General features: G+C 38.6%; 1 protein-coding gene across 1 annotated transcript in view; it reads left to right on the top strand.

Annotated features, from left to right (window-relative positions):
- Window positions 1-7,213: 7,213 nt before the first annotated feature.
- The window catches only part of pdzrn3b (PDZ domain containing RING finger 3b), a 92,280-nt gene continuing 86,942 nt past the window's right edge, over window positions 7,214-12,551 (top strand). The window contains exons 1-2 of the mRNA XM_051896646.1: window positions 7,214-8,079; window positions 11,242-11,328. Of these exons, the coding sequence (XP_051752606.1) occupies window positions 7,366-8,079; window positions 11,242-11,328 (801 nt within the window). The 5' untranslated portion in view covers window positions 7,214-7,365. The remainder of the gene's footprint in view (window positions 8,080-11,241; window positions 11,329-12,551) is intronic.

Below are 12,551 nucleotides of genomic sequence, written 5' to 3'. Positions count from 1 at the left end.
AGTTGCCAAAAGCATTCAATACAAGATCGAATGCAGACCCACTCCGCCGATGAAAGATATTGTGGAGGAGGTCCCAGAGTTCCAGGACCTATTGTATTCCTGCATTACATCAACACTGAAGTTGACTAACGTAAGACTTATGTCATCTCTGTCTGACTTAAGGTTCATCGCTAAACTCTCTAAGGAATAAAGGATGCTATTCATCTTTTCCCCTCGTTCTTATTCTCTAAAACACAGCTGTTTCCTAACCACCCTCACCATCTGGTTAGTTCTGGATCAGTCTTTCCAGAAAGAATGTATTTTGAATTTAATTTCCCTCCAGACTTGATATTGCTCTGTCAGCAAGTAGTTTCCACAAAAGGTGGAGGCACATTTTCTGATTCTTTCTATACAAAGTGGAATTTAATGTAGCTTTGATCGTTCACATTACTAAACGTTCACAGATGTCCCAACAAATAAATTTTTTGAGGGCGCTGTATTGTTGTTAGCCTTGACTGGATAGTCCCTAAAAGCTTTGTGAATCTTTCGAGTGTTTTTGAATTTCTGTAAGCAAATAATTTGTTGGTCACACACTTGTGATATAAACTCATCTGAAATACTGTAAAAGCAAAAGTATTGTACCTGAAAACCTCTTAAAGGGATAGTTCACCCAAAAATCATAATTTACTCACCCTCAAGTTGTTCCAAACCTGTATGAGTTTCTTTCTTCTGTTGAACACAAAATAAGATATTTTGAAGAATGTTGGTAACCAGACAGTGACTTCCACAGTAGGAAAAATACTATGGAAGTCAATGGCTACCATCAACTGTCTGGTTACCGACATTCTTCAAAATGTCTTTTTTTGTGTTCAACAGAAGAAAGAAACTGGAACAACTTGAGGGTGAGTAAATGATGGCAGAATTTCATTTTTGGGTGAACTATCCCTTTAAGGCTGTAGTGTCTACTTCTGCACCAACAGAACACTCCCCCATCTCCCATTGGTTACACAATCAGAAGACTCTGCCCCAAACTCACTTCATTGGTTGAACTGCTGTTGCTGTGCCAGACTGATTGAACAAACAGAGCAATATTTTGAAAACACCAAGGAGCCAGAGTGTTCACATTTTTTGAAGAAATCAACCTACTTTTGGCTTACTTATATCCCAGCTTAATGTGCAGAGACAAGTATAAGTATTTTTAAACATTGAAAAAAATGTTTAAACCTTTTGTACTTGACATTGTGTTTAAGTGCTGATTTCCACATTTCTGTTTATATAAACACCAACATGTAAAGGTGAGCATTGAGCAATCTGCTCTTATGAAAAATTTTGCTCACACCATCTGTCATCAACATCTTCCAGGAGACATGTGTGGCCTTGCATGTGCTGCATTAAGGCCCGTCCCCTTACCAGTTCACAAGAACAAGATCACAAGGTCACCATAAGATCCGTATGGACATGTCTAACTCCAACTGCAAAACAGAGTACACATACAAACCATAAAGACCCTAAAGATGTCCATGAAGAATGAAGGAATAGTTTATCCAAAACATGGTGCTTCATTTTTGGGTGAACTACAGTAATCCTTAAAAGCCAGATACTGTACTGGTTCCTTTCAAATGATTCTACGATGACCTGGGTGACTGAAAAACTTCACAGACAATTGCCAGACATTTTATAATAACCCGCAACTGGTACGAGAATATGAAGGAATGTCAAGGAAAAAGCAGCAGACTATAGGAAACATCTGTGTTTCAACCTCAGGTGGACTCAAAACGGGCTCACCGCTAACAGTCTCTGATTGGGGTCAACGGCAGAGGGCCACAGACCTAATAAAATAAAACGAATGGATAACTAAGTCCAGTTGCTTTCGACTACATTTAACTGACTCGTATGCATGCAGGCACGTGGAACAACACGCACATGTACGTGCACATGCATGTTCTCGTTTTCCTTTGATGGCAACTCTATCACAATGCAGGATGAAAACGTATATCCAGAAAAGCAATTAGTCTTCAGAAGATCGCGCAATCCCACATCGCCCTCATGGTCTTGACATATCTTCACTATAGCAGAGTGGTGATGACTGCAGTATGGCTGGCATCCAAGCTCCAAATGAAGCCCTCATCTAAAGCAGTGTAGGCCTTTCTGTATCCCTCTAGCATTAGATAAAAGCTTCAGCGATTACAAGCCTATAACTTTCTACACAAGGAATTTACTATATGGGCTTAGAAATTCTCAGTCTATTCCTGGACTCAAAAGCATGAGCTTTGTTTCAAAAAGGAAATAAAGTCTTAAACAAACTGATGCACAATACAGAAAAAAGCTCATAAAGTGGTTTAAAGGTGCAATGTGTAAAATTTGGGAGGATCTATTGACAGAAATGCAATATAAGATACATCACTTTGTTTTCAGTGGTATATAAAGACGTTACATAATGAACCGTTGTTTTAATTATCTTAGAATGAGCCATTTCTATCTACATACACTGCGGGTCCCCTTACACTGCATTCACACAGAGTGTCAGCGTCAACGCTTGACAGATGGACTGTCTGAAGCTTGTGTTGACGCGACTGTTATAGTGATAACAGCCAATCACATTACTTTCCGGTGTTGCATGAACGCAGTTGGCTAGCGACTGCTCTAGAGTGTTTGCATAAGGCGATCTGATTGGCTGATGCCTGCGTTGGCGCTTGAAAAGTTGAGAAATCTTCAACTTCTGCCGCGAGCAATGTGAGTGAAGCGACGCGACAGAACCCATAACCCATATGGCGTCACCCATTCAAAGTAAACGAGAAGCGTTAACGCCGACACCCCGTGTGAATGCAGCGTTACATGTTAAGGCAGAAACACACGGTCGGCCGTCGGGCAGTTTTTGTTCGTCGGCCGACTAAGTTTTCTCATATTGTTTTCCGTACCGTCGGCTAAAGTTGGTCTTCGTCTGCTTTTTTTCAGCCGTTTCGACATGTTGAATCGGCGTCGGAGCTCGTCGGTCCGTCGGGCCATCTGATCATTCTGATTGGCTTTTCAGCTACTGCCACCTGCTGGTACGGAAAGGCATTTCATTTTACGCAGGCGCAGAATGGACGTGCTACTTGGCCATCGGCTGTCGAGCGTCGGTTTGGTGTGTCAGGGCAACTTTGGACCCAGACGCTGGCGACGTGAACCAAACCCCTGCAGTCTGCTTTCGTCGCCACTAGTTCGTTGGCGTCCGCTTGGTGTGTTCCTGCCTTTAAGTCACCATTTTCCGCCGGCATGTTTCTACAGCAGCCCTAAACGGACAAACACTCTACAGAGCATGTTTAGTCACTATGTTGTCCTTCTTCTAAATCGTTCGTGTTTTTAGAGGCAGCTTGCATCGTCACTACATTGAATATGCACGAAGAAGAAGTAGTAGTAGTAGTCGTCTGGTTTAAGAAGAAACCTTATTGCTTGACTGTCTAACATACTCTCTGCTGTCTCAGATGACGACATCTTTGTCTTGTGTCGGCCAGACGGCCACCGTAGCTTCTCTCTTTTGCTTCGAAAGGAAGGGGTGAGCGCCATTGGTTGCAGTTTGCAACCTCACCGCTAGATGCCGCTAAAATTTATACACTGCACCTTTAAATATAGCAACATGTGAATTTTAAATGTCCAAATGAGCAGTTAATTTTCCTGCAGCTCAAGGCAGTTTTAATCACAGATTTGCAAAGCAAAAAATCTGTGCATTGTTTTAATGGTCCTATTTTACTCTTCAGTATAACAAAAGCACCTGTGTTTTGGGGTAACACATTACAAGTAACGTGAGATTACCTTTTTTTCAAGTAACTAGTAAAGTAATGCATTACTTTTAAATTTACATCAAAATATCTGAGTTGCTTTTTCAAATAAGTAGCTCAAGTTACTTATTTTCCCCATTTATTGACTGACAGCTCTCCTGTGCCCATGCATGTTGAGAAAAATCGTGAGTATTTGCATTTGTTGTGTGTGCGCTGTGTGAACATGATGATTATTGTAGTTCTAGACTAAATGTGAGCATTTACTTATCTCACTTGCACAAAACAGATTTAGTATTCTAAAAATGAATAAAAACAGTGAAAAACAGTGCATCCTATTCTTCTGAAAGGTTTGTTTGAGCTGCGCCCTCTACTGTACAGGTGTGAATTTGCATTTCCTTTTGCATTTGCACTTTTGGTGTGAAAGGGCCTTTACATTTGCACAAAAATAGAACTTTTTGTTATTAAAAAAAACAGCCCAGATGAGAAAAAGTAATGCAAAAATTAACGTAACGCATTACAAAAAGTAACTAAGTAACACAATCAGTTACCTTTTTAGGGAGTGATGCAACATTGTAACGCATTACTTTTAAAAGTAACTTTCCCCAACACTGAAAAGCACTCTAATAAAGACATCAAGCCACCAAAAATATGTCTATACTTTATGAAAAGATGCATTCAACATATTTTGTTATTTTAGAATATTTTAAACTGGCACTGGACAAATGGTCTCTTTTAGGATCTCTTCTGACTTTAATAGATGAGTTCATCTGATTCAGAAGGGTGGGGTGAAAGACTCTAGACATGTGAGCTAAGATGGAAGAAATGTAGAGCATGAGAAATGGTTCAGTAACATTCAATACAGCCTAGAGTCTAAGAGCCAGATCAAGTCTTATCACAAATGATCTTTATTTTTAACCTTGCATAGCTTGATCTAAGTCATTTGAGTTCTCTGCCACAGCCAACAAATAAACAAGACTCAAGTTCTTTCCTTATTTACAAGGATTATGTTTTTGGTAAGTGCACTTCAGTGACTATCGTTTATTCTGACTGTTTCGTATTACAACGTAATGATTACAAACTCTGCATCTGTAATGTAATCATTTGGTTGCACATGATCCGTTTGAATAATAGTTTGGCAGGTGGTTAAATTAAGGCTGAGACATTAGTAACACTCCATCAAGGCTAATATCTGTCTTTGAAAAAATCTTATCAAAGATCTTTTGTTTTCTACTTGGCAATTTACCAGTGCTGTTTTTCACAACCTCAAAAAAACAGACATAAACTGGAAGATAAGTTAATTTGTGCCGGCTGTACTTTTCGGAACGTAACATAGGTAACACTTTGGTATAGTTCATTCACGATGCTGATTCAATATCTTTGAAGTAATAATTTGATTACTTAAAGCTTCTATCAGTGGCAATATCAAATTACAGAGCTACTTCTCTAACATTTGTTTTTCTGAACTACAGATTTCCATCTAAAGAGCAGAAAGTAGTCACAAATGTATGGGTGATTGTAAACATGTACTTTAGTTTTTTTCTTAAATTTTTCCCCATTTCCTGGAGTCAGTAATGAACTTGGGAGTTCTGTTATTTAATAATGCACATGTGGATTGAATCGCTTTGTTACGGCCTAGTAATGAAATTTGATTTCACGGAATATTGATGAGCAAAAGCAAAGAATTTCCCATCTTCAGATCAGTCAAAAGCAGGAGAGATGGACGCTGTTCACAAAAGATAGTTAAGCTGCAAAAGTAAAGGCCTTTCTTGTCCCCTCACTGCACATAGCTGCCAGTGACCCTGTCTGTGGCTCTCAGTCATTTACAATTCAAATGCTTTTATGACCATGCTACTTCCTACCGAGATGGAAAATGTCCTTATTTAAATGAGCTGTATTTAAACTCCAGGTTTTTCTATACACAAAATACACTGGACACAAATACACATTTTTAGGCAAATCATACGCTCACAAGCTCCCATTTACTTATCAGAAAACTGTTCAGACAGATGACTATTTTCCCCCTAAGAGGCATCATTGGCCACTCATGCAAACCGACGGGATGTGAGGGAGCATCTTTAGCTTTGGGGCTTTTAGAATTTGAAATCTGTAAACTTCTCAGCTGCTCTACATAAGAACATAAAACATGTTTCTAAGGCCAGCTTTATTTTGTCATTTCGGCTATGTGTATTCTTAAAGAATCTGTATCTTAAAAGGTGACAACTTCACAACAGCTGAGTTAAAGTCGGCATGAAACGGAAGTTGCAATAGTATTTTCTTTACAAATGTGACATACAGTATATACGAGTGAAGCGGCTTCCCGAACAAGAAAGTAAGGCGGGACTTGATTTTGTCCATCGGGAAATGACTGGATTGATGGGTTGTTGTGGTTTGCTATTGCAATCATTTATAATAAATGGATATATTGCAATACTTCATTAAAAAATAGAATTGTCAGTTTTGACTTTGTGGTGACGTTAAAGGATAGTTCATTCAATAATGAAAATTTTGTCATAATTTAGTCACCATCACCATTCCAAATCTGAAGTTTCTTTCTTATGTTGAACACAAAAGAAGATGTTTCTGTTGTTATCAGAACATTTTTTCTTTTGTCAAATCAACTTAGATAATTACTGTGGTCAGATAACATAATATTTTTAGTTTCTGTTGATTAAACCAATTGACTTCATTGTTTTAACTCAAATTTTTAATTTCAATTAACTCAAAATTCAAGTCAAAATTTTAAGGCAACCAGGTAACTTACTTTAAGTTAAACCAACAATTCTTTTTTACAGTACTATGTTTTACAGTGACTTCCATAGTATTTTTTCTTCCTACTATGGAAGTCAATGGCTACCGTCAACTGTTTAATTACCAATATTTTTTAAAATATCTTATTTTGTGTTCAACAGAAGAACGAAACTCATACAGGTTTGGAACAACTTGAGGGTGACTAAATTGTGACAAAATTTTCATTTTTGGGTGAACTATCTCTTTAAGGCTGCAAAAAAACTAGTATAATACAATATGATTTTTTTTAAAAAGTACAATATAATTTATTTTAAGGTTTATTTAATATTTTAAAGTATATTTAATATTTTAAATACTATAAAAAATCTGGATCTCATAATGTTTGGTTCTGTGTAAATCCTTCATAATTATTAAAACATAAATTTAATGACTTTCCAAAAAAAAAAAAAAAACTAGTAAAAAGTTTGACAACTAGCTCTAGTCTCCACCCAAATATAGCCTACTGTTTTATCAATCATTTAAACTTAAACCTTTTTATGAAATGTTTCACTTGAAAAGTGTGCGTGCACTATATTTTGCACTATATTTTTGGTATAAATGCCACTTTCCTTTATATTTTGTTATCTAACTAAACATTCATACATTTTGGGCAACTTGTTGAATGCGCCGTTCTTCAGATAGTTACGGTACCCAAATCTGCAACACTTCTCTCCCCCATAGGAAGTCTCAGGCAATTAGTTCAGTCAGTAGAAGTGCTCGTACTAGTCTACTCAGTTTCTCTGAGCTCTTCTAATGACTTAGTCCGAAGAGCGACTAAACCCCTGTGCTATTCTGTGGGAGCCCGGGTTCTGTTTCTTTTTTTTTCTTTTCTTTTTTTAAAATGGGATTTGAGTTGGATCGATTCAAAGGGGCTGTGGACCCAGACTTCAAATGCAACTTGTGTAATAAAGTTTTGGAGGACCCGCTCACTACCCCGTGCGGTCACGTCTTCTGCGCCGGCTGTGTGCTGCCGTGGGTCGTTCAGCAGAGCAGCTGCCCGGTCAAATGCCAAAGGATCTCCACCAAAGAGCTCAACCACGTCCTCCCTCTCAAAAACTTAATATTAAAGTTAGATATTAAATGTGACAATCACGCGCGGGGCTGCGAGAAGATCGTCAAACTTCAGCATCTGGCAGAGCACGCGGAGATGTGCGATTATTCCCCTGCCAAATGTAGGAATAAGGGCTGCAGCGAGGTGCTGAACCTTAAAGATATGGATGCTCACATGCGTGAATCGTGTGATTACAGAGCGGTCGGGATATGCGAGAGTGGATGCGGATTGATGCTCACTCATAAGGAGCAGAAGTTGGACAACCACTGCTGTTTGAAAGCCCTCAAAGCGCACAACGGCGCGCTGCAAGGGAAAGTTGTCTGCTTGGATAAGGAGCTGAAGAAACAAGCTCTGAAATCGACTAAACGAGAGAAATCACTTTTGGCTCAACTGTCGGCTGTTCATAACGAGCTTCAGATGACAGCGCTGAAGTATCAGAAGAAATTCACTGAATACAGCGCCAGGATTGACTCGCTGTCCAAGAGTATCTCTCCACCGTGTAAGGTAAGAGCTGCACAATCATGACAACACCTTAATAACGCTTACAAATATTTACTAAGGCAGCCATAGTATCCACTACTACAATAAAACTATAGTAAAACGAAGCATTAGCAACCATCATTAAATAAATAACACACAAACCGTCTGAAAGCTTCTTGCACTGCTTGAATGGAATCTCATAATTTATAGCGGTTTTACACTACTAATTATGATATTTTGGCGGAAACTGGTTACCATGGTAAATTTTAATGCTGACCGTTTCCATAAATTGGAGGCTGTTTTGTTTTGTACCTGCAAATGAGCTGTTTCTCAGGTATTATTGAGTTTTGTTCCAATTTTCTCAGAAATAAATGTTTCAAGATGTGGTTTTGATATTTTTTCGTTTAATTTTGTTCAAGTGTTGGGACGTCTATTTATTTAGACTTTTATAGTCAGTGTTGTTAAGAGTTAAACTCGTTATGGACTTTCATTTAGGCTATATCACTGATATTGCTTTACTGAAATCGGCTGTGATTGGGCGGTAGGCAAGAGGCTGTCAATCACAGCCCTGTGTTGATATAACTTGTCGATTGCGAGCTTGCGAGTGTGATATTGCTTTTATCGTTTTAAAAGCATGCTTGGACAAGTAATTAATATCCAGTGACTTACGTTTCATGCAAATATTAGGCAGTGACTTGGTTTTTTCATCTCCGCCAACAAAAATAGTTCCAAAAGAGGCCAAAGCCAAGCTTTGCGTGTAGTCCAAGCAACTGTCTAGCATACGTAAACCCTGGCCTGGAACAACGTCTATAAGTGGAGCGGAAGGGCGTTTTCCGTCAGCGTTCATTGTACCAATTCATCAGCTACACTCCGTGTTTTTCAATCCACTTTGAAAGAAACCCAGCTTCGAGCGTTCCGCGCTGCGTGTCACACCATCTCTTATTTGAACTTTAAGATTTAGAGACGTTTTTATTTAGACTCTTCTGGTAAATTTCATGTTGTTGTTATTTTATTAGCTTGTATTGTTTGTTAATATTTAATGCGAGCGTTCTGTTCGTTGTGATGCACACGGGGCGCATAAAGGTTTTGATTTCGGGTGTTTGCTGTTATGATTCCTTCCAACCCTGAAAGATGCGTTGCTAGCTGGCTTGCAATGAAGACTTCATTGGTTCTAATGTAACTTTCTAGTTTAGTATGGGCTTTAGTATTGAAAACATATTGTTATATATTGTGCTACATTATTTTTAGGCGTTTAAAGAGCTACATTAAACTTTGTGTCTGTTGGGTAGTAAAACTGCTTGAGGTTATGTCACTGAGGGAAAACTAAAGAAAATTTCCAATTATATTTGCACATTAGACTTAATAATGGTAGAATACTTAAGGTAATAAAATTACAGTATTTTATTTATAACTTGTCAGTACATCAGTACTTGAGAGGGACCATGGTAAAGTGATGGTAATGCTGTGATACTTTGGTGTAAAAGATTACTTCGGTACATTTTTGTTAGGGCTGTATGTCCTTGCCGTTCCTTAAATCAAGTACTATGACATCTTTTGGCATGTGTGATGCCCTTTAGATTAGCTATAATATATTCTCACCTCAGGACACCATCAGAGCATGGAAAAATGTCAGTGAGTTACACTTGTGACAGATAACCTCCCTTGACCGCTCTATGAAGGAGCATGAGATCCTAAGGCAACCTCCCAGTGAGTGAGCATGTTTATGGGCTCTGAATGATGTCTTAGTGCCAGTGACTGCCTTCCTGCTGGGGAATGAAGTCTCTCTTGCTGTTCCCATCACATGGTTCATCAGTCAAGTGAGTTGAAGCAGGGCTGGGAAAGGAGGGCGATGATGGGGAGCTGACATTTGCAGGATTGGGCCTGTCTGCTGAATGCTGGGCTGTTGATCCAGCTGCTCTGGAGAAAAAAAAAAGATATCACAAGAATTTTCGTATCACTACTATAGCATTTCAACATGAATTATGCATTGTTTTTTATGTTTTTTTTTTATTTTTGCAATTCAAGAGAATTTATTCTTAAAATGAGTCATCCTCTGACATTATTACACATTTTTATTATTTCCCTGTTAGCAATATTTAACAACAGTGATGTGCATTTATTTTAAGTGGTGTTGCTTCCTTCTACAGACATTGTTTCCCATGGAATTATGGGACTTGTTCCCATGACCTGGTCCAGCGGGGTACATTCCTCACTAGGAGACGTACATTGCATACACTCAGCAAAGATAGTAAAGGGGACACTGTACATGCATGCCATTGATGTCTGTATTATATTTAGACTGTATTCTGTGGCACACAGAAATGACAGCTGCTTTAGTCGCTGATCCTATGCAGTGCACCCTAAGTGAGGAATAAAATGCTGACTACACTCGTTTCTCCACGTTCCGCGGTTCATCTGTTGTGAGAGCCGTTTGCTGCAAATGTATTAATATACTTGGCCAAATGAGCTGGGAACAAGGGCTTAACCCTTAAAGCCGCTGGCCACTTGACAGCTCCTTTTCCAAGATGCTTTAAGCTGAGATGAATTATGTAGATTGCAGAACATGATGTTTAATGATTGTAACAGGTGCACCTCTGTACTTGTTTGGTCACGCACTACTTTTGGTCACAGTCAAATGTAAACCGTAATACCTGCGGATGATTTAAGAGCTTGTGCTATAAAAACACCAATTCAGAAAGGCACAGAAAATGAGTAACGCATTCTACTGAGCCCCTAAAGGGACATGGTTAGACTTGATGGTAGTCAATTATATTACAGTACATCAGATTTCACTTATCGCGTGAAGATAGTACAGAGAGATGACTGACAGGACGATGTCGGAGGATTCAAAAGCGTTTTCAATATCCTGCATATTGATAGCAGCTCTGACACTGGTAGGTCACATGATAATGTGATAATGTAGCACGTCCGGATTGCATTCATACTACAGACTCATACTATATGTGAAGTATATAATAGTGAAGTTATTACTTATTCAAAATAAGTACCTACTCGAGAGTATGCGCTTTCGGACACAGCCATAGTATTTGGCTTCAGGCACATCCCTTATTTGAAATATTATGTTTGGAAGCTCAGAAGCTACTTCCCGAATGGAAATAAATACAAGGTTTTAAAGACAAGTATGAGTGAATTAATAGACCTTTTATACTGTTTTTTCTTTTTCAGGGTGGAGAGACCAAAAGTGTCACGGCTATACTCCATCGTGAGTCTGGATCTTTAGGCTTCAATATCGTTGGAGGAAGGCCATGTGCGGTAAGTTTAGAAAGATTTGCACCTCCATCTTATATTTGACTCAATCTGTTTCCTGTTTCAGCCCATGATTGTCCAAAGCAGCACACATTATTTTTTCATACTCCACGGTTTCCCAAACTGGGGTTCACAAACCCCCAAGGTTTGGTAAAGGAAATCTGGAGGGGTTTTGTGAGGGGTTTTCCCTAACAAAAATGTTTTGGAATCTCAGATCAATCACATTTTAAATATATTTAAATATATTTTAAGTCCTTAGATTACCTCATGCCGCATCTACATTTTTAGATCTTGAACTAGTCTTAACCAAAACAAATTATTATGATGATAAACAACAAAATATGACACAGACACCTTCAATATCTGTCAGGTTATTTCAGAATCTCAGTGTGTCACTGGATGACTCAATTTAAGTGGAAATTGCAACCGGGAAAATACAGACATAAATTATATCTTTTATACACAGTGCCACTTTGGTACGGCAGTCCACCCTGAAGTGGTAGTTGTGGTATCCATATCAGTGTGAATGAGCACCAAACCCTTTAAAAAGTGTTTGTTTGTGGTTCGTCTGAAATAGAAATATGACGCACTTTGGTCTGAACTGGACTTTTGCAGCAAAACCTTCCAAAGGGGAAAATTATTACAAGAGCCAAGTTTCCAGGGCTTCTTCTAAGACCCAGATGTAGCCTTGTCACAATGACGAGGCTTTATTTATTTATAAAAATACACCACAGTTATAGCATATAGCACAAATTGCTATGGCTAAGTTTACGCTAAAGTGGAAGAGGTCAGTCACTAATGAGTGACACAAATGGCTGCGTTTCTTAGCAACTGTACAACTACTTCAACGTGGCCATGACCCCTCCCTAGCAAATGTTTGACATGCCAGCCATCCTGTCTGCTTGTAAGACCTTAGATCTGTTTCTAAAACTTAGTGAGCTGCCCACTTAGGTAGCATTTTAAAATGTCATAGGTGCAAAGTTTGTTTTTTTTGTCCAAAATATAAGGCAGCATCATTCGCAGAGATGGGAATACCAGAATGCATTGCGATGAGCTCTGTCAGTAATGTGAAAGAAATTTTAGTTTTAATATTTGTGTGGACTATTTGTGTATTTGTATTATATGGCTCTCTGATTCTAATTAGTCAATTACTGAACTGACTAGGCAATTTGTACATGTTGTATATTTAATTTAGTATATTTTGTATTTAATAGTGCTGTCGAAGCAAT

Source organism: Ctenopharyngodon idella, chromosome 6 (assembly GCF_019924925.1).
Source record: "Ctenopharyngodon idella isolate HZGC_01 chromosome 6, HZGC01, whole genome shotgun sequence".
Taxonomy (NCBI): Eukaryota; Metazoa; Chordata; class Actinopteri; order Cypriniformes; family Xenocyprididae; genus Ctenopharyngodon; species Ctenopharyngodon idella.
This window is presented reverse-complemented; position numbering and strand designations above follow the sequence as displayed.